Here is a 25,048-nt window from a genome sequence, read left to right on the forward strand (position 1 = left end):
TTAAATTTAACTTCGAAACAATTGATCACATAAGCATTATTAGCTATACTCGTTTCAAATTTTATATATATATATATATATATATATATATATATATATATATATATATATTTATATATAAGATGATCCATGATCATATGCAGAAAGGTAAAGGGGAAGGGACGTTAAGATTTCAGTACTTGGATTGTACCACCCTGCCCTGGGGCATATCCTCAATCACATGGATAAAAGGAAAGAATAAAAATTGAAACCAAAGAGCAAATGAGATTTCATATCAAGGACAGTATATGATGCCATGGTTTCCACGTCATGCATGAACCAAACCAAAATTTGACAAGACGATGTATAATTACTCCATTACTACAAAAGCGTGAACTGCTATCAAACGTTCACTGCTCAATAGGAACTGTCACGCACCCACTATCACCAAAAGCTACTTCCCTAATCTGTAACTTTTGACATTGTGTTGGAGAAATAAAATCCCACGCTTAGAATTATAATTCTTTCATGCATTGTGGGTTGGTTGACCTAATTCTAATATGGTATCATAGCAGATTATCAATGCACTGAGCATCAATTAGTTTAAGAAAAAAATAATTTATATGAACACGTTGATGATAGATATTTATATCGAAAAACTACATTATATGATTAAAAAAGCATACTAATTACACATTACAGTAATCAAATAAAGAATCCAAAATAAGCATAAGAGGTTCTTCGAACCAAGAACAACTCCACATATATAAAGCAGATCATCTATAATACACACTGATCTCATGTGGAGTCCTTATCCACGACTTTCACTTTGTAACCACTAACCATTACATATAAACAAGAAATACTGGCGTAACTGTGGCTTTTATGCTTTATCTCTATCGATCTTTTATTTTTTTGGTAATCTATCTCTATCGATCTTTCACTTTCATACGATAGAGTGATTTTACCGGTTACAGAAATGGGAACTTCACCTTCGTGGATGATGATGGATGGTGATTATGGGGATTGCCATAGCTAGCCTATAGTACAAGGTCTGTATCAACAAGAGCTTAAAGCTAGCTGTTTGTCCACTCTTGTCGGTCTAGACTAGTGCCCCAAAAATTAGGGACGCTGTTCATGATGTCGACGCTAGTAAGGCAAATCCCCCACCTGGTCGAACAATCCAGAATTGTTGGTGTACGTGCCCTTGACCTAGCTAGTATACTGCTACATAATTGTGTAATCTCCTTTATTCAAAGGCAAGTCTTCACAGACTCAAAACTTTTAGGAATGCATGGTGGCATTTTATCATGTATAGCCTTCTCGATAATGCTAGACGGCTCTTTTTTTCTTTCTTTCAAGTTTCAACTTAGGTGTCCTTTCTTATGTTGGATAATACAATGTGCTATCTTTTTGATGCGATAATGTGGTGTTCATAACTTGTAGGTTGGGATGTGAAGTATTTTCCTAAACTTATTAGCATTTCACGTTCTTTTTTCTTTCGGTTGAAGCGATATTTTTCCATTTTTGTAACTGCATGATCCTTCATGATAATTGATCAGTGACTAGCTAGGAAAGATATATGAAGATAATTCAAGTGAAAATACAAGACCCCCTAATAAAGTAAATATTTTGACAAAAAAAAAAAAAAAAAAGTAAATATGAAACTAATCTCAGAATCAAAGATTGTATCACTTCCATCATATTTGCCTCATCAAAGATTTGCCCTATATATAGTAAAGCACATTGTGTCTATAATGTAAACTTTCGTATATGTCCATTGTAGAGTAGTGTCTCTCATAATAGATTGTCCGGCATTTATATATGACATGCTTCATATTGTATGATTGAGAATATAGAATAACTAGATTTGCATTCAACATTAACTTGATCAATAATTCAGATTCAATTTAAAAACATGATAATCTTACGTTGACAGATAATCTAGAAATAACATTTCTCGTCCATTTCTCCTCTGTTTGAGCATGTGCTTGTTATGATTTGATTGTTTCCTCACATAGTTTGTGTTTTTTAGTTTCATTTTCGATATCATAGACGACAAAAATCAGGAGAGGGGCACTACTGTTAGTGTCCACCAAAATGTATAGTTTCTAGTATTAAGTTATTAACACCGTAATTCTGTCGATAATTGATATAACGTCACATTGTCTAGTGTTTTTTTCTTAATTTTCCGGGCCAGCTAGCAATCCTTACGTTAAGATAAGGCAAACACTAAACAGTGCACCTAGCTAGCTATCACTAATTAAGCTAATATCTAAGTTGGCTATAATTTCATGCAATCTAAGACAAGGATTGTCTGCCCTCCCACTTCCGGTGCCCTCCTGTTTTATGTGGTCAAAGTTAAATCACATCAACATTTTATATTATTATTTTTTTAGAGATAATAAGACAAAAATGAATAGTAATATACCACACAAACAGGAGGGCACGGAAGGACACCGGAAGTAGGAAGGCAGACAATCCTTGTCCTGCAATCTATGCATGAACAGTGTTACTATTCAATAATTCAACCACTGTGTTGATAAGGAAACAGCAAATCTTTTGAAAAGCTGAAATGAAAAATGCTTAAATAGTTGATATCCAATTAAACTGGATTCTAGCTGGACTCAGCTTTCTAGGACCTTGGCGTCAACCGGTGACATAATCTTAGCTTAAGCTTTATGGGATATCATTGCCATTGGAAAATATGATTAATTCTTGCTTAATTAATTTTGGGTTTACATTAATTAGATTGCAATCATGTCTGTCATGTCTCTGTGAAGCAGTCTACGACATGAACAAGGAAACTTAATCATTTTAATAAAGGAACACACTTCCTAATCCTAATTGGGAAGAATAAGGCATTTAACAAAATCATGATTGGTTGTTATTCTTTTTTGTCTTTTCAAATATCTTACAATTCTTGATCCATTTGAGAGTAGAGGGAAAAACAAAATTAAAGAATAACCAACCAAATGGGATGACTTGGTTGAGGCCACAAATCACATGGTGATGTCAATAAATATGAGTCTGTCGGCTACTTTACAAGGCCAGGATTGGATGAGGGATTGGTGATATTTAACACTTTGGATCTAACATAAAACATTTTGATTATGGCTAACATGTAGGAGAAGATAAACATTTATCTAAAGTTCAAAAAAAAAAAAAAAACAGAAGACATGATAAGATGGATCACAAATATATACATAAAAAACTATGGCAGAAAGATAATGAGGGAGACTAAAGACTAGAGAGAGAGATAGCTATCTAGGGTTTGTGATTCCAAAGCAACGATTATGCATTGTTAAGCATGAGGTTAGATTCCTTATAATATTGGTTTTGGTTCCCTAATCAAAAGCAAAAACATCATTAAATTGATTAGGACCGTGGAGTTCATGTCCAATCCTCCGAAAGATGATTTGGCTTGGCTTAGGTAAAACCTTTCAGCCCATCGTTTCATGTCGCTCGAATGGCCAGCTGGTGGAGCCCTTATGAAGCGAATACCCGCTTGACCACAAGTACACACACATATATAGATATTATTTGTAAATATATATATATATATATATATATATTTTTTCCTGTAAAGGAAGTATATCTCTTTTTATCTTTTTAGTTGATGATGAAGTCATATGGAGTAGTAGGAAGAATACTCGAGCTTACCGTTTCAGTTTCTTTTTTTCTTTCTTTGATTTGGTTTCTTACTTTTTAGCAATAGCTATAGCTAGCTAGCTTTTCTCATTTGATTCTGAATTTTAACGGTGTGACAATTAAAGAGATGGATTTAATAAGATTGCAGCTTGAGACGAGGCAAGGTGGGGAGCATATTCATATAAAGGTTGAAATATATATATATATATATATATATTAAAATATTATATATAATGTGGATAGTATATATTATGCATGACTGTGTTCCTTTGCTTTAAATGGGATTAGGGTTTGCTGCCATATTTTCCAATACAAACAGTTTTGTATGTGGACCATCAATGTTTTCAATAACTGAAAGTATGTCTAGATAGTGCTATTGAAAAAATGGAGTTACAAGCAAGCTTTTATATATGTGTGTGTGTGTATATATGTTTAATAATTGGATTAGAGAAAATTTGGTTTTTTGACTTGTTTTTTGTGGGTTTGTGCTTTGTGTCTGTGTTTTGTGATTGAGGTGGTATTTGAAAGATAGGTGGGGGGTGGAGGTGGGGGGTGGGGGTTGTTAGGTGTTTAGAGGGGGAGGGGGAGGGGGGGGTTTGGTCCCATTTACAAATGCATCTAAAAAGGAGAGAAGTGGTGTGTCATGTCCCCCTACAATTGACTCCCATGAACAATTGGAAAGGGAATTGCATAATTGTGTCTTGTTTTAGTATCCTTTTTTGGCCCCCCTACTCACCTCCCTCCCTTCTCTTCTCTCCTATTTGATGGAAAGGGAAGTGGATGATGAACAAAAGCACAGTTTTGAGTATGCCCCCACACCTCCCCTCTTAAGTGAGTCATTTTTCTGTTTCATCATGGTAGGTCTGCCCAAGTTAGAAGCGCCTGCACAGTATTGCTATCAACTGCTCCACACTGCCAGATTGCCCCATACCTAACAGCTACGTATATGAACTTCCTTCAACACCTTCATTTATTTGTTTCAAATCCTTCCTATATTGATCCTAGGTCAAGCAAAAAAAAAATTCTTTATTATATGGTTTTTTTATTGTTTGTTTAGTACTTAAATTTTCAACACATTCATCGAGTCTAAAAGGCCTTGCCTCTAATCAATTAAAGGCTTACAATTTTCAACAAGTACGTTTACCCTTCATCTTAGATAATACTCCGTTATGTGCTCCTGGCAATGTTGGCATATACATTTCAAGAGCTCCTTTTCCAAAGGGGAACAACATGTATTAAAAGCTTTAAACTCAATGTTGACACCAAAAAAAAAAAAAAAAAAAAAAAAAAAAAGCTTTAAACTCAAGCCCATAAACAATAGCAGCTCAAAGCCTCAAAGAGAAAGGGAAGACCAAATACAACAACCATAAACAAACCCTAGATCAACAAAACTAAAAACGTCGCCACTATAAGCGTCCCCTTCACCTTCACTGTCAACCATTACGAGGAAATCAACCAGGATCGTATAGTAGCAATGACAAGAACTTGGAAATGAATAGGACTAGAGCAAGAGGCACCAACCAAGTCAAACTAAAACATGAAAAACATAGAACCCAAATCAACCATGATAAATACGAAAACTCACTCAAATTGGAAACACCCTAAAATCCCAAATTTATGGGATTTGGGGTAAAGGGAAGATGAGAAACTAGTAGCGGAGATGGTGAAAAGATGAACGTAGGAACGAAGAGATTAAGGTTGAGAATCAGGCAGTACGTATGAACCAAGAAAATAAAAACCTAAGAACTCGAAAACAAGAGGCATGAAACCCCAAAAGCCCTAGAGCAAAAGCTCAGGGACAACTACACCACCGACTCTCAAAAGCGATTTGCAGCTCAGTGGTTAACTTAGGTTCATTCATCCCTTCCCTAAGTTTCAGTGTCGATTTCCCTATTTCCTAATATTAGCTAAATTGCATTGCCTGTCATTTCACCCTGCACAATTGCTACTCACCACTAACCAAATTAATATCTTAGTGGATAAAATGTTGAGTCGTCATTCATGCGTCTTGAAAAAACTCAAATCGATCTTAAATAATTCTAATAGTTTTAAATTCTCCTCCTTCCATAATAATAATAATTAAAAAAAAAAAAAAAAAAAAAAAAAACCAAATACACAGCGATTAACTGTTGGGTGTCAAGTCGGCAACATAAAAGCTTTAGCACTTCCACAAATCATATCCTAGAAGTTTTTTTTTTAAAGCAGAATTTTGAGAAGCCCCAAACACATATTATCAAACATCACGTATGATGTGAAATATTCATTGTGACATGACCTCTTTAAAGCCAAATTTTTAGGAGAAAAGATCTATTAGAAGGAACAGGATCCTTGACGGATCATTTTTATGAGAATCTTAAAGATTAAGTAATTATATCCGTTCATCGTATATTATGCGATCAGAAATCATTTAAAATTTAAATTTTAAAATTGAATATAAATAGTACCAAACGAAAACTAACCGCACGATGAACGATGAACAGACATGATTGCTTGATCCTCGGGATCCTCACAAAAAGGATATGGCGAGGATCCTAATCCCTATTAAAGGATAATATAATAGGAAAACTAATGAAAATGGTTTGAAAACTTTGAGTTTTAACTATCAGGACAAAATAAAGGATAAAATGAATAATAACCTGATTGACTTTTTAGTGTAAAAATATAGTTTTTCGTTAAAGTAAACAGTACCGAGAGCTTTTCGTTAAAGTTTCCTATAATAATTCCACAATCCCTTGAAGTAAGAAGAATCCAATAACTTTCAAAGCTAAACAATAAATTACAAAGTACAATAAAATCACTAAGGACTTGTTTAGAAGTGCTCTTAGAATGACTGAAAACTTTTTTAGAGAAAATATTTTTAAGTTCTAAAAGCATTTGAAGTGTTTTCTACAAAAAACAATAGTTATGAACTTTTGCAAAAAACACTTTTAAGTTGTTTCTAAGGATTCACTTGCATTTTAACTAAAAATTAGTTTAAAAAACACTTTCACCAAAAGCGTTTCTCGACTTTTAGAGAAAATGTTTTTGAGTTCCAAAAGCACTTGAAGTGTTTCCTACAAGAAGCACTGGTTATGTGCTTTTAGCTGAAAACACATAACTATGTATTTCAATGATTCACTTGCATTTTAACTAAAGATTAGTTTCAAAAGCATTCACCAAAAGCGTTTCTAGGCATTTAAATAACACTTCCCAGCCTGCGCTAAAACAAGTTAGTTGTTACTGGTCAATAAGCAAACAAACGCTAAAAAAGCAAAGGAAATTTCTAATTAACCTTTCATTTTTGTTCCATTTATATCAGTTTCTCTTGTAACAAATGCTAGAAATTGCTTTCAACGTACTCGATCCTTCTCTTAAACAACCAAACAGTGTCTGGCGATGAAATCTCACTCAAACACTACATTTCTTGTATGAAAAGTTTACACGAGAAACTCACTCGAACACTGAAACCTCTCCGTTCCAACTGCACGAAGCAATCACATTCGGCATGACAGGGTGGATAGCAACGTCTATGCAGGCCTGCTCATACGCCTTGATTTTTCTAACAAGCTCAGAAGACCTGTAGTCATAGAAGTATAAAGAACCATCGGAGGAACCCGAGACTAGCTTTTCCCCATCCAAGCTAAATACACATTTAATGGGGAACCCTGATACTCCATGGCTTTCGTACCTCTTGTACTTGTTCAGCTTGAAGGGGGGACTTAAAGAGAAGATTGCAATATAATTACCATTTGACTGAGCAACAAAAAATGGTTCAAATGGGTGGGATCTCACACAGGGACAGGTAAAGGCTTCCACATAAACCTGATACATAGAAATATCAGTTTAACATAATTACAGAATGGAACATGAATGAAGCAATGTGATTATTACGAGTAAATAAACGGTTAAACAAGATTCATATTGATGTAAGGTGGCAGAAAATGCATAAATGATCACAAATGTGGATACAATAAACATTACGAAAAATATCGACAAATAAAGAAAAACAGGAGTAGCATGTGCAATGTCTCAAATGATAACAAATCATACTTCTGATCATACATTTTAACCAGCAACCTTAGCAAACCTTGTTCAATACATGGTCCTGTATGATTTACAATGTTAACTAACAAAATATTTTCAATTGAAAGCAATAAATTCCTTATGCCAAACCATTTTCTCTTTAGAGAGGAATATTCAAAAGCCAACGCACAGTAAATCTAATTTGGACTTACTCGGAAGTAGTTAATGATTACTGTATTAGTTTCAATAGTTTGTCACCAAAACATGACCCTTGAGAACTTGATAATGACCATATCTCAGAGGACTTGTACACATGAGAGATGACTAAGATTGTTCTTTTAACATAATGAATGAAAATGAAATTAAGTCATTCAGAACAGATGTAACCAAACCGAACCCAAATCCCTGCACTACAAAGCAACCAAACCGTTCCCAAAAAAAGTAATTCACTGTACAACTAGGTTAAACTATATTGATTTCAATATCTCTAAATTTTTAATAAGAACGCCTCCATTCTTCCTAATCCAATGAACTTGATGGATTTACAAGATACAAAAATACATGTTTCCAACAACAATAGTTCTGTTCTGTCCTCAGAATAGAATTATCACCTTCTAAGCATTAAACAAAGCACATCAATCTCGAAAGCAGATACAAATCTAATTGTTATTGGCACTCCAAAAATCTAATTGTGCACTCCAAACTTTCTATTTATAGAAAGACAAATACTCTTATGAGGAGTGGACGCTTCGATTTTTGGAGTGCCAATAATAGTTCCTTTTTTTAATTTCTCAACTACTTATAATAAACATCTCAAATGCCAAAATTATTTTCCCATTAGAATGCTATCGTAGTTGTTTTTCTGTTCAAAATGATTTTTGTACCTTCCATCATTTATTTTCAGAAGATGTAGCATATCATGCATTTTTGACCCTAGTATAAACTTTATTCTTTGTAAGCATAACTGCATAAGTGCTTACAGAATTAAGAGAAAATAGTTGAGCAATTTTGTAGTATTGTAAGAACAATTGGTGGAAGAACTTGCCATACTCTAGTAAACTAGAGTGGAGTAAGAAAAAAGTTTATTTGTGCTGGGGTGGTTCCAACTGCAAAGTCTTCCATCAGGAATGCATAACTGAATAATCAGCAAAAAGATTCCTGATTTTGTGGATTCAGATATATTTTCATTTTATTGCAGGTAAACACAATAATAAGCAAAATGACTCTCATTCACTCCCTTACTGTTCCAAGAAGTAAACATACAACCGATTTATTCTAAAATATGAGATTTTTATAATTGTGTCACAAATTTGACATCAAAGCAAATTAAATGGCCTTGTGGAACATCCTTCTTCCACATGAATTGTGTCACATATTTTAGCTCATGCAGTCATCACCCTTAGTATCGCGTGTCTTCCATCATTAAGAAGATGATTACAAATGGCCTTGTGTTATATATACATCTTATTTACCATGCATTCTGAACAGATTACCAAAAGTAATGTAAAACAAGTTTACAGGATGAATGTAAATTCTTACAGGATGATGCAGAATTACAGTATATACAAGTTCAGCTCAGTATACAATCAGGATATGCAGGGGCAACCATATTTTGATATACAGATTGAACACCGCATTTGCAACACATATTGAAGCAAGACTGGAAGAGGTCTCTTACCTGATTAGATAGTGGAACTTGTCGTGAAACATCCCAAACAACAATAGAATTTTCACTGAGGTTGCGTCCGGATACATCACTAGAGGATATAATCTGCTTGCTATTGGTGCTGAATTCTAAATCAAGGATGGGATCATGACCACGAATATATTCATGGACCACCTTGCCACTTCTAACATCCCACAACCTGATTCCGCCTTTTGAGCCCCCCGATACAAAGAGGTTGGAATTGTCAGGATGGAACTTAATAACACTGACAACTTGATCCTCCTTAAAAACCTGCATCTCTAACCCCTTTTCAACATCTACCAGCCTTGAGGAGGAGTCATATCCACAAGAAAGAACAGACAATCCTTGATGTGACCATTTCACATCTTTGACTGCAGCACTGTGAAAATTCAACAAACGGGCTACCTTCTGATCACTGCTCCACACATTCCACATGCAGATTGTGTGATCCATTGAAGCAGAGGCAAGAAGATGAGCTGTTGACTAACTCCAATGAACAGATCAATAAGTACAATTGGTATATAAAAGTACACAATTGGCAAACGCCCTTCTACTCAAATTAATGAAACAATATATTAAAATCAAAATTTACGATAAAACAACATCCAAGAACCAATCTTTACGGAAATTTAGTGTCACGAGGCTATGAATCGAAAAGGGTAAGTCATAATTCAAGAGTTCATGAAAAAGTAGGGCACACCATGAGTTGGTGACCAATGCACAGCATTGACAGCTTTGGTATGCCTATTTAGAGCTACAGACATTCTTTGGGGCAATTGGCCAAGCTGCGATGTACCCTTTTCCCCTTTGTTTCTCAACAACGACATAACATCTCGACGAACGTCTGAATCCGAAATACTCCCAAAAACTGCCAGCAATAACATGCATATATAAGTGGCATTGTCAACTTCAGTGATCTAGTCACGAGAATTTTTTTTTTTTCCTTACAAATTAACAGAGAACAACTTATATGAAAAGGGTTTAGCACGACCATGTCGTCCTGGTCCAATAATGCAAATACCAGATGCCGTTTCGGCAATGAACACGTTTCATGTAAGTCCTTCTTCTTCAAATTAACAGTCTATGTTTCTATAAAACTAAATACACAATAATAATAAAATTCACAAATATTTACAAATGAAATTGACAAAGTACCAGGCAAGGTCGTGACAGGAGCGTTCGGGTTCGGTTCGGGGACAGTAGGTTGGGTAGCCAATAACGCCCTCTCCCTCTTGGATATGTATCGACCAGGAACCGGAGCTTCTGCTTGGGGGGTCGGAAACTGGGTTGACTCCGGCAGAGGATGGTGAAATTTGGCATGTGCAAACGGGTTATCGGGTTTGAGTCGCTTCGGGTTGGGGGGTGTGAAGGTTTCTTTAATTCCTTCTGCTTCTGCTTCTTCGTTGTCGGAGGCATTAGAGTATGCGTTGCAGAGCAGATCCATTTCTGGGAAATCTAAAAGACTGAAACTTTGTGTTGTTTTGCTGCTAGTGTGGCTCCGTTTCTTCTTCTTACGGCATGAGAGCAGAGAGCTTACTGGACTTGGACTTCAGCTTTACATGAACCAAATGGGCCATAAGCTATATAAGGATATGGCTTTGGAGTTTAGACTTTGGAGGCTTTGAAGAGGGTTACAAAGTAGGAGTTTTTGCTTCTTTTTTCTTTTGAGAATGACATACTGGAAAGTTTCATTTCTTTCTTCTTTTTTTTTTTTTTTTAATTTGGAGCTATAAAGCCCGGACAATGTTTTTATTGAGACTCATTTATGTACTCTATCATTTCTTTTGTACGTACTTCTTGTATCTTAATGAATATCGTACATTTTTAAAATAAAAAAAAATATTGGAGCTACAACTCACTCAAAAAATAATAATAATAATAATAATTTGGAGCTACAAGATTTGTAAAAAAACAAAATTCAGATTTAAATTTATCTTGTAAACTTCATATATATGGGGAGTGAAGGATTAACAAGTAAAGAAGGAGGATAAGGTAATAGATTTTGATAGGTTTTCAAACCAACATAAAATATAAATACTTAGGGATTGTATTCAATTAAGATTTTGATGGTTTTTGAAAGGGTTATAAATTCATGAAGTTTGATGGAATTTTAGTGGAGTTTCGTAGACTCCTCCATGGGAATTCATTCAAAATCCTAAGAGGAGAGGCCTGACTTCCTAAAGCCTAATTACACTATAAAATCCTTCTAAATTCAACAACATCCATCAAAATCCTTAACTTTTTAAAATACTTGAAAATCAATTCGTAATTGAATACACATAAATTTTTATGAACTACTTTAAAATCATGGTTGAATACATCCAAATTTTTATGGAGTTTTATGAACTCCTTTAAAATTTTGATTGAATAGCATGGAAGATTAATTTGAAATCTTGATTAAATACCCTTGAATTTTTGAACTCTTTTAAAAAAATTTAAACTCCTAATTAAAAACAACCCCCTTAATAAACACAAGAGTTTTGTTGTTCAATTAATTAAGAAGATTAACCTCTAAACCACGTTCTAGATTTGATTATTCCCTCCTCAAGTATCAGTTGCAGAATTTAAAACTTCGTAGAAATTACATACCATTTGTACTTTAATAATACTTTGATTTATGAATTTACACTTATAATTATATTGGTTTGTTTCTTGCATATATGACCATATAAATGCTATATCCCGTCACTCAGTACTACGGTCTGATGGTATTCTTCTTCACTTGAAAGTGAGAGGTCTTAGATTTGAATCTCGTGGATGACGAATTCGATACCAAATTAGGCTGGCCATTGTGTGGCTTAGCCGAACTCCCCCCTCCTCTTACTGTGAAAATATTGATGTACTTAAAAAAAAAAATGCCATATCCCAATTAGTACAATTGATTAATTAAAACGGATACCAACTAACTTTGTGTCTTTGTAGTTGTATTTTTCTTCTTAGTGTTGAAAATGTCCCACCACCGTACTAATAGTAAGAAAAAGAATAAATCAATAACATTTTAATTTGTAAAAATTGTATTTATGAAGGCAAAATGATATACACATTTTTTTAGCCTCTTACGTTTATACTTTGTTAAATTATGGCAGTTGATTCCGTTTAATATATTCAACCAATTGTTAGAAGTAAGGAAATGTGTGTAAAAAGGATTTGGATCCCATCCAGATCCAAATTGTTGAGATCCTAAGAATCTTCAAATCTTAATCATTCATCGTATATCGTGCAGTTAGAAATCATTTAACTTTTTATTTAAAAATTAAGCACAAATAGTACCTGATGAAAACTGACAGTACGATATATAATAAATGGCTAGAATGTAAGGATCCCTAGGATTCCCACAAGGAGAATCCGAAGAGAATCCTCATTCGTGTAAAAAAGCTAACAAGAGTGAAAATCACTCCGTGTACGAAATTGTCTCTAGGTATAGAAAATAAATATTTTCATTTATTTTCGGCCCAAATCTATTTCTTTTTGTGGAAAGCCCAACATGACTTTCTTGTTTAACCCAATTTAAAACCCAAACCTAACCCTACAAAATGAGATTCCGATCTTCTGCTTGGATATACAATGTAAGGATATTTTTGACATTTTAGCGATCCTTTTTAGCTAAAGCAAATTTGGAGTTTAAACTTCGCTAAGAGGGGGAGATTTTTCAGTGTCGGAAATACGGCTCGATATACCAAATGTAATAATATAATTAGTTGAAAACTTGAAGGGAAATTTTTTTTCTTCTAATCAATTGTATTATAACACTTAGTATTTTGAGCTGTATTCCAGTATATTGAAAATTTTCTTGCTAAAAAGGGGCAATTTAGGGATTTAAAACCCTATAAATTAAACAAACTTTAGTATTTGTCCATGTTATTAGTTAAAACTATCGACTTCATCACTTAACGCTAGTGACTTAACGAATATTCAATTTTCAAAATGTTAGATAGTTATTTGGAATCATCTTCAAAGGTTGATTAGTTGTCCTTACTTAAAGACTCTTAGAAAAAGGTGGTTTCAGTATTTAACTCAGTTAATGACGACCCCATATGAACAAAATGTTGGGTCCACCATTGCTCGATCCCATTTTCATTTGGAGTGAAACCTCAATTTTCTTTATTATTGAATCAGAGCGGGTTTGCTAACATGTGAAACACAATGATCACACGTGCTCCGCATCACTATGTTGAAATTGTCCACCCGTTAGATTAAGATTTGGAATCTCCTTCATCAGCCATTGTCGATCGATAGGGGTTTGGGTTCAAGGACACACATATTTTAAGCTTAGAAATACAAATGCAACATAAAATTTTAAAACGCGCTGTTCTCTCGAGGCTGTGCAAACAAAGGTTGAAGTCGAGATAATGGTCATGTGATTTAGTTGGAAATTTGTAAACGACAACAAGTTGGAATATGAAAACTAGTTTGAACAGAAATCAAAGAAAAGGAGGCAGCCCCTGCCCTTCATCAGTGTCAATCATGACAACTGAAGAAAGGGTTTGTAAATAAGCAGGTCCACACAGATGACCCTTTTCTTCATATATTCATCATGAAAACAACCTTTATAAATATATCTGAAAGCTCCTACACAATTACACTCATCGCTTTTGAAATCCATATTACAGTCATACAAAGGAAATAAAATATCCCGTATGATTTCAATGACGCCAATCTGAAGTCATGCTGTGTGCACTTGCTGTTTGGATTAGGAACTGATCACCTTCAGTTAAAAAATAATGTGGTAATGAGAATTATGACTCCTAAAGCATATGTAGGCAGTGTTCTTCCCAATATTCATTACTTTATATTAACAGAGACTTCATTAGTCAGTTAATTTATTTTTATGAGCAGAAAAGTTACCAACACATAACAAAACAAACAAAAGAAAAAAGGAAATCAATTTACTCTGTTGTTTGGGTGTGAGTTTTTTGTTTTTGGTTTACTGGAGGGTCTCAAACCCTAAACTTAGTCTATCACCGTGCCCAACCTCATCACTAAGCTAACCCTAATAGCTTTCGTGTGAAATATTTGATATTTCGAACTATAATTTGATTTCAAAAAAACATAATGAAATATCATAGTAATGGTGGTAGCCTGGTAGGTGTATATGACAAAACACGTGTTAATATGAACATAATTTGTACAAGAAAAAAATTATGTTTTTTCTCTTGAGTGAGAGGCTTGTCATCACTTTCTATTATTCACATTAAGTTGTCAAGAGAATAAGAAATTTTCATACATAACATCAATCACAGCCAGAGGACAACAAAAATAATTAAACGGTTTTGAATAAAAGCATAAGAGGACTAGGTATAAATCAGCATTCAACTTTCAACCCTAGTCCTCAAATATTGTAGGATTAAAAAAAAGTTCACAATATAGATGGGGTGACCAATCATGACTTAGGGAACGTTTCATCAAAGAAGGTCAAGATCCATGTCAACCCCACCAGTTGGGGGAAGACTCATTTGGGAGACAAGGCATCAGCCACTATTAATTCGTGATCATCGTCTTATTGAACATATACAGAGTGTATACAACTCTTTCTTTTTGTCTGAAATGCCAGTGAAATTGTCAACCCACGAAATTCAAACTAAGTCGATGAAAAGAGAGATGGTCGTATGGGGCACACAAGTAAACCCTAACAAAATGTAAGGAGCAGACCTTTGCTCTACCATGGCTTACACATCGTTGTAAAAATGAAAAAAAGAAAGGAAGAAAAAAATAGATGCAGGAACTGGAGTAGATTAGGGTAGGTTTGTGAGGGTGACAAGAACTTGGACAAGTTTAAGAAGAGGATCGCATTCGCTGAATATCACCACATGTTTAAAACTTAATCAACCAACTTATGATCGTGATAACAAATCATTTAATATATATTATTTTCCACTAAGCCATTTGTGTATCTTTTACTTGAATAAGAAACTATATATATATGGCACAAGGTCTATGGCTGCCTCTCATTTTTAATGATCTGACTGAATTATTTTTACGTGCTATATTTTAGAAAATATGATATTTATACATATCCCTTGGAGCCTTTGTCCTTTGGAGAGCAAGTTTTCGAAAGTCGGCATACAGTCTTTCGGCTAAAAATAATAGGGAATTTTAACGAAAAGCTCATAGTACTGTTCACTTTAACGAAAAATCATATTTTTACTCTAAAAAGTTAATCATGATATTATTCACTTATAACACATTTTTGTCATTTTAATTAAAACTTAAAGTTTTCAAGTCATTTTCGTTAGTTTTCCTAAAATATTATACAGCTCTTGTATACTCTAGATGAACAAAATGGAAGTCTTAGTTGGTCTTAAGGGTGCGTTTATTGCACCGGATTATTTCGGACTGAACTAGCTTCAGGAACTAAACTGGATTGTCTTAGACTAGACTAAGTTGGACTAACTTAGTGAAACATTTGGTGCAGTGTTAGACTAAAAAGCAGAATAACTAAAAGACTCAAATATTATATTATTTAATCTACATTTATTAATAGTTCATTATTAATTTATCATTTTTTTGTTTCTAGAATCATCTCTCTATCTAATAGCCAATATCTTTTTTTTTTTTTTTTTAGTTTTAAATAAACATTCCCGGTACTGTTCACTTTTAACGAAAATGACATTTTTTACTTTTAAAAGTCACTCTAGTACTATTCACTTACAACACATTTTTGTCCTTTTAATTAAAATTCAAAGTTTTCAAATCTTTTTTGTTATTTTTTTCCCTTCTAAAATCATCTTAACCCATTCCTCTTTTCCTCCGCCATTCTCTTCCTCTCCTCTCCTTCTTTTTATCCTGTTTCACCATTTTTCTAGAATTCTCTTCCTCTCCGTATACCTCTCCCTATTTTCCTCCGCCCACTCTCTCCCTCCCTTCTCCCACTTTTCCTCATCCACTTTCCCCCTCTTTTCCTTATGCAGAGATTCGCATAGAGGATTTATCAAAGCTCTCCACCTAGCACCTTCACTGATTTTCTAGGAAAACCTCGAAATCTTCTGGTGATTTTGCCTTTTTATTTTGAATTTGTGTGGGGGATTAGTCTACAAGTGCTTAATTCTGGGGGTTTTGCATTTTTTTTTTTTTTTTGAATTTTGGGTGTTGATTTTGAGATTTAGGCAGTGGGTTTGAGATCTGGGCATGGGTAAGAGAGTCGGAGTTGCAGACGACAAAGGCGTGCAAACAATGTTGGAGACGGGATTAGGAATCCCATGCTTTTTTGGGGGGTCACTAGGACAACCTAGCAAAACACTTAGTCAGAATGAGTCTGACTTAGTCTCATTTAAGTTTAGTCCAGCTTGCATCAAATACGAGATTAGTAGTCTTAGCAAAGCAATCCAGTCCAGTGAACTTTAACAAGGGCAAACAAACACGCCTTAGGGGAGCTCATAGGTATGATGGGTGGGTCAATCATTGGAGGATAATAGTCCTCTCTAGTGGTTGAGTAAGCAGAAAACAAAATATAAAAATGAAGAACATATATATACATGTTTAATATGTCTCCACTACGATATATACATAATTACATATATATATTTATAAGAGCGCTCAAATGTGAACCAGTTAGTATTAATACGAAATTAACCAGTTGTTTGAACTTAGTGAACAATATTTCTCATAATTTGAACTGATCAATTTTTAGGATCATCCATGCAAAAATTCATTGGAATCAAAAGTCCTTTGGGTATCTAATTGTGGCATGACAAATAAACAAACACAAAGTTGTCGATAAACAATGAAATGTCCATAATAATAATAGTCAAAGAGCAAAATGGCCTCCAATTCAAATGATTTTTTGCAAAGATGACCTGGTAGCGATTATTATTACCTCATTTGCTCAAAGGGATAAAATGTGTGTAGAAGGATAAAATGACATTATTCAAAAACTAATGAGGGTATTATAGGAATTGAAAATACTCATTAAAGGCTCAACTCCGTTTTTTATAAAAGTAGCTTTTGAAAACAACCTACAGGTTGCTTTGAAAATTTGTTGTTGAGGTCACTGCTTTTAAAAAAAAGCATGATATTTTATTTTTACTAAACATTTTTTTATTGCTTAATTTTAAAGTGAAGCAACTTTTGGTGAAAACAAGCAATGTCAAACGGGGCACGAGTCTTCTGATTATTTCTAAAAGTTACTATATGGGGTGGTAAAAAATGTGGCCTTTGTTTAAAGAAGAGTATGATATTTCATACATTTAAAAGGGTATTATAAATACATCATGAAGAACTCGGCCCCAAAAGGGTTGTCGCAAACTAGATCTAAATTTTTTACAATAAAGCAATGAGCACTCGTTTGAGCTCATCGGAAATCACAAGATTACACAGATCAATAAAATCATTAAACCTCGAGTTACACAAATCATGTGAGAACAAAAATCTCAAATCTTATGTTGGGATAGAATAACGATGACCATAGGTCTAATTGCATCACCAAATCACCACCACGATCCCTAAATACCAAGTGAAGTAGATCCAACAAATCAAACAGCTTCACCCTTAACGCATGGATCCAAAAGAGATGTAGCACACCAAAACAAAAATTAAAATAAAGTAACTCTCCAATAGAGAGCAATCAAACTAGCAAACTCGATCTCCTAAAGAAAGAAATCAAAACCAAACTCCAAGACAAATCCTGGATATTTTTCAATAGAAACAAAATAAAAGGATAAAACCATGCTGCTTCTCTACATTGTTCAGACATCTGAGAGCTATATCACCGTACCGGCTAAACTTATAGTGTCATACTGGCTAAATCTAATCCCGAGGCAATTCGACATCTTCCATGACGTCCAACTTCAACCTCATATTGAAGGTGATAACTAGATCTAAAATCTTGTGTTTACTATGTGCGTGGGCCAAAAGACGACAACTATCACGGCGACTTATAGCGATTCACGATGACAATTCCACCCAAAAAAACAAAGTAAACGGAAAGAGAAAGACGAAATAGATAAAAAAAAAAGATTGTCAAGAACATTGTCGCTGATCGCAAAGCCAAAGGCATGCATGCAGGGTCAGCAGCAGAAAACTTTTTTTCTCTTCGGTTTTTGCTCTAAAAATATGGCATGTTTGATATTAGGCTTTTTAGCCAAAATGGTTCCTGAGATTGGCATAACTCCTCACTTTGGTCCATGAGATTTGGAATCGATAGAAATGGTCCTTGAGTTTGTCCACCATCAATCATTTTGGTCATTCCGTAAAAAAATCTCCATTAAATAAAGATAAAATGATAAAAATACCGTCAAATTTTTTTCAAATCATTTTGGCCCGTTGTTTATTAAATTGAGGGGTTTTTTTTTTTTTTTTTAGTCATTTCAGTTCTTATTTAATAGAATTTTTCATAGAGTAATTAAAATGATTGATAATGAACAAACTCAGAGACCACTTTTATCGATTTTAAATTTCAAAAACCAAAATAAAGAGTTATGCAATCTCAAAAACTACTTATTATGTATATGTTCATATAATATGCGTGTACAATCATTATATATCAGGATTCAGGATTACACTGATTAGTATAGTATTAGTTTTGAGTTCGTGCTGAATGAAATAACAAGGATCCTCGTCTCGAAAGATAATTTAATTATGTGATGACTGATGACTCCATTATCTTGGCGACAAATAAAGCAGAACCCATGACCGTTAACATTCTGTAAAAGATGTCTGACATCCTCAATAGGAAAGAAAAAGATCGATACGGCATCATTGAGGCATTTGTCCTTGGACAGTTGGTCATGGTTGAACAGGAGGTAGGGGACGAAGTTGAGGGAATGGAAAGATTTCTCAATTTAATTTTCATTGCAAGTTTTTTTCTTTTTAATAATCTAATTAAAAATTTACAAAAAAAAAAAAAAAAAAAAAAAAAAAAAAGATTTAGGAGGGGATTTGCTGAGAGAATTAATCTCACATCGAAAAAGTGAAGTGTCTCTACATGGCTAATAGTATAAATAATTTTTGGCATGCAACTCTTTTCTATTACCAATTGGTTTTAAGATTCAATGCTCACATTCTAGTATAGTATTAGAGTAGCAATTTACATGTTGAGCTTAACATGCTTACGTGCCTTATCGTCACTCAATATTGTAGTCCAAATTTAAATTTAAATGACTTCACACACCTGAGAGGAGGTGTTGGGACGGAGAAGTCTTATCTACGTACCTATACTATGTTAAAAATAAGAGCCTAGGGTTTGCGAGAAATTTTCGTTACATATTCTTACCTTTGTATTTATACTTAATAGAGATACAACTGTTGTAGGAAAAGAAAATTACATTAACTCATAATCTAATTACATTCCAATTCTAACTTGATCTTACATCAACACACTAAAAATTATAACACGTGAATGAATAATACGTAGATAATCACAAGAGAGGATCCTCGCTGGATCCTCATATCTGTTCATCGTACATTGTGTAGCCGGTTTTTATCAGGTACTGTTTTTATTTAATTTTAAATAAAAAAATTTACAATGATTTTTAACCGCACGATATACAATGAACGGATGTGATTGAAAGATTTTCAGATCCTCACAAAGAGGATCCGACAAGGATCCTCCTGGGATAATCACAACCAACTTTTCGTGATATACGTGTAAGACAGGTCTTTCACAGATTAGCTTAGTGCGAAGCGTTCACATGTAAACAACTAGTGCTTGAAGCTAAGTAGTTAGCGACCTTGAATGAAACAACTAAAAAACACAGAAAATAATCAAAGTCAAAACCCATTGAATCTGAACCATCCAAATTGCTCGTGAAAGTTGTCCACGCCCATAGTCAATCTCCAAAATCATGCCAGTTGACCTTGTTAAATAATTAAATAACTCTGACTTATGGCTTAGTAAAACGCATGGCCGATGAAGATCACTACTCGAATCCATCGCATCAAACTAAATCACATAATTAGCTAGCTAGTAGTAATTAGTGAGTGTCAGTGTGTCTAGCTATGACATAATAATATATTTAAAAGTAATTCAGCTGCTATCCGTTAATCTAGTTTAGAGAAAGAACAGTACTAATTATAAGTTTGGTATACGTCTTACACAACTAAACCTACCCATTGAGAATGGAGGGTGCGTGCGTCAATCTAAGTTTTGGGGTTGACCTAAAAATATATATACAAATATATAAAGTATGAAAGATGAGAAAATTAGACGTATTAAAGCAGCTTTGTATTGACAAAAACGCATGGACCTAAAATAAAGTGACAAAGACAGCATTAGTAGTCGTAGTGTTAATTTGTGAAAGATTTTATTTTCTTGCTTTTACATACTGCTCAGTGCTAATGTCATGTGCTTTGTATTTGCTTTTTCTCTGTCATCTATGTAATTTGGTCAGCTCATCCTACTTCTTCATCGTCTCTCTTACTCATTCCTCACTCGTGTGGCACACTCTCTCTCTCTCTCTCTCTCTCTCTCTCTCTCTCTCTCTCTCTCTCTCTCTCTCTCTCTCACGATGGATGTCACTACTTTGTGTCTCAATCTCTGAGTAAGCATCTTTGAGTTTGTCAGCTTGCACACCTCAAGCTTACTGCGATATGACATCATTTTCTTTCATTTTCTCTATGAAGCCAATGAGTTCCTCCTGCAGATCAAATAACACCAACCAAGGCTTCCTCAGTAAAACGTTGAGAGGTTTGAGGGAATACTGGAAATGAATTGTTCCAATTACTTCATCAAATCAATCCCTATGAGTCATAGACTATTATCACTATGTTAAATCTTCATTCGCTGCATGTAATTTTCATGTTTATATTGAAGACACCCCTACAGTTTTAATATGAAAAAACTTGTTTTCTTTATCATGAATGACTATTGAGGCCATCATAAGTCCTAGTATTCAGTAGCAACTAATAGAAACTATGTAACGGTTCAGTAGACAATAATTGACAATTCCTAAAATATTTGGTTGCTTTTCATTGAATCCGAGAACATTATGAGTCCCAGATTCACCAGCAACCAACTGAAAACTATGCAATAGTTAAGTGCAATCAACCAAAAACTATGCAACAAATCAGTAGTAGTCAACAATCGAAAACCTTCAAAATATTCGAGTACAATCTGTTAAATATTGGAAGTTCATCATGAATCCCAATATTAGATAACAACCAACAGAAAATTGTGCACATTTTCAGTAGCTCATAACCGAAAATTCTGAATATTTTTGGTACCTTTCCATTGAACTCAATTTTAACATCGTCGTCGTAAGCCATCATGATTTCCAGTGTGACTGAGATATCTAGCGTTGTCGTTATTTGCCATCTTTCTGGTCTCGCTTGCTATATTTGCTTGCTGTAATATTACTCGATGTGTATCAAGCCAACGGGAACTTAGACAAAAGGTTGGGGTGCAATTAGTATCGGGAGCATTTTTGCTCACCACCATAACTATGGTGCATGCTCACCATACACTTAATCATCTATCACGTGTCATTTCACCTAAATCTAGTTAACTTTCACATTAGATGCTACTTTTTCAAATTTTTTTTTTAAAATTAACTAAGGTTAAGTGAAATGACACGTGGCAGATCATTAGGTGAATGATGAGTATACACCATAGTTTATGGTGGTGAACAAAATTACTCCCATTACTGTTAGTTAAGTCTTTTAACACATATTTTATGTAGTTTACTATTTTAAAACTTATTTTTGTTGTTTTTATTTGTTGGTGTGATCTTCAATCAAATTTCTTAAAATAAAATTCACGATCAATATGATAATGATTTGCAATGCTTATGTCTCATCATTTCAATTAATGAGGCTCTTCAATTAATCTGCAAATATGATTAGTTGCGCACCAATTCAACAAACTTTCACTAATTTGGACTTACTACAATAACCGCTCAAGCATACCCTCGTTGGTTAAATTTATGATTTCTTAATCATGATCCAATTGTAATCAAACCCTAGAACCACCATGTACTTTCCATTTTAAGAGAGCTTGTAGAAATTGTATACTTGTTTGACCCACTTCACTCTTCAAGTGCCCCCACTAAATCGTACCACTTCTTTCACAATTAATGTTGATCGATACAGAAACCATTTTGTCTCTCTTTCACATACACAAACACAAAAAATATTGGGTTTAATGTGTGGATGATGTGTGATTATTAGATCTGGTTTGGTACTGAGGTGATTCTGAAAAAAACTGCTATAAAAAAAAGCTGGGAGCTGTTTTTGTGTTTGGTAAACACTCAGCTTCAGCTTTTTTTCACAGTTTTGGGTGAAAAATAGCAAAAAACAAGAAGCTGCAAAACCCAGCTTTGAAAAACCGATTTTTTTCACATCTGTTTTACATAAAAGTTTACCAAACACTCTAATACTGCTTTTTTTTTCAAAAGCACTTTTATAAAAAAGTTTACCAAACACTCTGTTGTTTTATTTCACAGCTGCTTATTCTCACAGCACAGCAGAAGCAGCTTTTTTTTCAAAGCACAGCAATACCAAACCAGCCCTTAGAGTTCTATTAGGAACAGTCGTTCACAAGAATTTCAATGATCGATTTGGTTAATTAATATATTAATATTAGGAATAAGAGTTTGGGGTAGCCACATAATAAGTCATCAATTATAAGATTTTCTTAATTAGTATCGAACTGTTGATCAATTATGAGATTTCCTTAATTATTAAACATCAATGCGTGAACAATTGGTAGATTGGTAGTAGCATTATTTGAGCTAATTAACCAAAATAACCTACATGAAATAGTTAAGTTCATCGTCACAATTTTTTTTTTAGTTCATACTTCGGTCTGGTGATATTCCTCTTCACTTGGAAATGAGAGGTCTTAGGTTCGAATCTCATGGATAAGAATTCGATACCAAATTAGGCTGCCTATTGTGTGGTTTTGTCGAACTCCCTCTCTTCTTAGTATAAAAATATCGATGTACTAAAAAAAAAAACCAATACATTATTATGTGTAAGTTTCTTTTTACATAATAATATATTATTAAACTATTAAACTATTAAACTTAAAATACAACGTAATATTGAATATGTTTCATACAAGTTGTTATCGCGATTGACTGGTATTTTGATGACCACAGCGGCTGGATGGGCATCTGGTCATGGTGGGTGTATGTGCCATGTCTCATGTGTTTGTGTGCGTTTTGTGTTGGGTGTTTGGGTAGGCCAAATGATTAGGAAGGGAGAAGAATGTACAATCCGGTCACTTTCAGGGCTCTGACTCCTAGGGTGGATGGAAATATGAAAAAGCGGGTCCCATGTGTCTTCGCACGCTTGCACGCTCCGTGGGCCCCACTGATTGACTCTTGTTCCGAAAGTCATAATAATATTAAAAATCTAATCTTAATTTCTTTCGTCTCCGACACCCCCTGCCGTCTCTTTATCCCATCCTTGTTTTTAGTTTGGATGATAACTTTTATGTTCGTATTTTATACGGTATATTTTGAATTTGATTTTTAGCATTACTGAATCGTATGATGATGGCTAGAAGAAGATTAAAATGCCTATGTGAATTTTTTCGACCTTCAAAAAAATGAACTACCTTAACGAAACTACCAGATATCTTAAAAAAATATTAAATATTACTTGCTCTACATATTAGAATTTGTTTTTTTTCCCTCCAATTTAGTAGCAACTGAATACTGCATTACGCGTCAATTTTAAGAAACAATTAATTAAAAAAAATCATAAAAAGAGGAAGTATACACAAGCAAAATTGGACTTGTCAATGAATCGAATTCAGTCTGAATTCGAAGTATTTAATGAGATATGAATTGAGATTTTTAAATTGATAATCGAAATACGATATTTAATAATATATGGATCCAAATATGAATTAAGATTGATCTGATTCGATAATAATATGATTTGAGTTAATGTACAATACTTTTAAAAATATTATAATTTTTTAATAATCATGTTTTTTTCTGCATTCAAAATAACTATTTTCTTAAATTAGTTTCGATAAGGCACTCTAAATACAAGACATTTTGATTTCTCCTACCAATAATTATCTTACTCTTTTGTTTATTTTATTGTAACTCTTTGTCAGTGTTGATTAACGTATTTATTTCTTATTTGTGATACATCATTTAATTTGCAAATTTGGTCTACCTAGCATAACCATTACATGAAATTATATTATAAGAGTCAAAGTTGTACTATTCAATATTATATAATAACAAGAGGAGGTTACAAAATGATATTGTAAATTGCACAACCAATATTGATTGTTACTCCATGAATATCTTGTTACAATACGTACATAAGTTATTATTAGTACATGTCATGGAACTACACATTATTGTTAATACTTTCATGTTTAGTGTGTTACAACATGGCGTTAAAATTTAATGCTTGAATTACAAGAAATGTATGTTACAATTAGAGCTAGTTTCGGTTTGGTAACTGAACTGAAAAGTGGTCACGGAAAACCGAACTGAAAATATCAGAATAAAAGAAAAAAAAACCTGATCCCAAATCCAAAATTTTGGTTTACCAAAAATCGGAAATCCCAAACTTTTTTCGCTTTTTTTTTTGTTTTGGGTTTGGGAAACTGAATCCCTTAAGCCAAATTAAAAAAATCATCCCCCAATTTGAAAATAAAAAACCCGAAAATTTTCTTCTAATTCAAAAATCAAAAACCCCAAATCTAGCTTGAAAGAGAGGGAATGAGTTGTAGATAGATATAGAGAGGAGAGACAGACAGACATTGATGGTCAAATCGAGAGAATTGGTTGAGAATTGACGGACCTCTATGTCGACGACCGAATCAAAATG

The 25,048-nt window shown here is 33.9% G+C and overlaps 1 protein-coding gene across 1 annotated transcript; it reads right to left on the reverse strand.

Annotated features, from left to right (window-relative positions):
* Positions 1 to 6,832: 6,832 nt before the first annotated feature.
* Positions 6,833 to 10,883, reverse strand: LOC137716083 (uncharacterized). The gene is made up of 4 exons (XM_068455477.1): positions 10,475 to 10,883; positions 10,020 to 10,187; positions 9,311 to 9,795; positions 6,833 to 7,431 (listed from the first exon to the last, which is right to left on the reverse strand). Exons 1-4 carry the CDS (start codon positions 10,761 to 10,763, stop codon positions 7,060 to 7,062), a joined length of 1,314 nt encoding a protein of 437 aa, XP_068311578.1. The 5' UTR covers positions 10,764 to 10,883; the 3' UTR covers positions 6,833 to 7,059.
* Between the last annotated feature and the right edge of the window lie 14,165 nt (positions 10,884 to 25,048).

This window comes from Pyrus communis, chromosome 14, assembly GCF_963583255.1.
Source record: "Pyrus communis chromosome 14, drPyrComm1.1, whole genome shotgun sequence".
Classification (NCBI taxonomy): Eukaryota; Viridiplantae; Streptophyta; class Magnoliopsida; order Rosales; family Rosaceae; genus Pyrus; species Pyrus communis.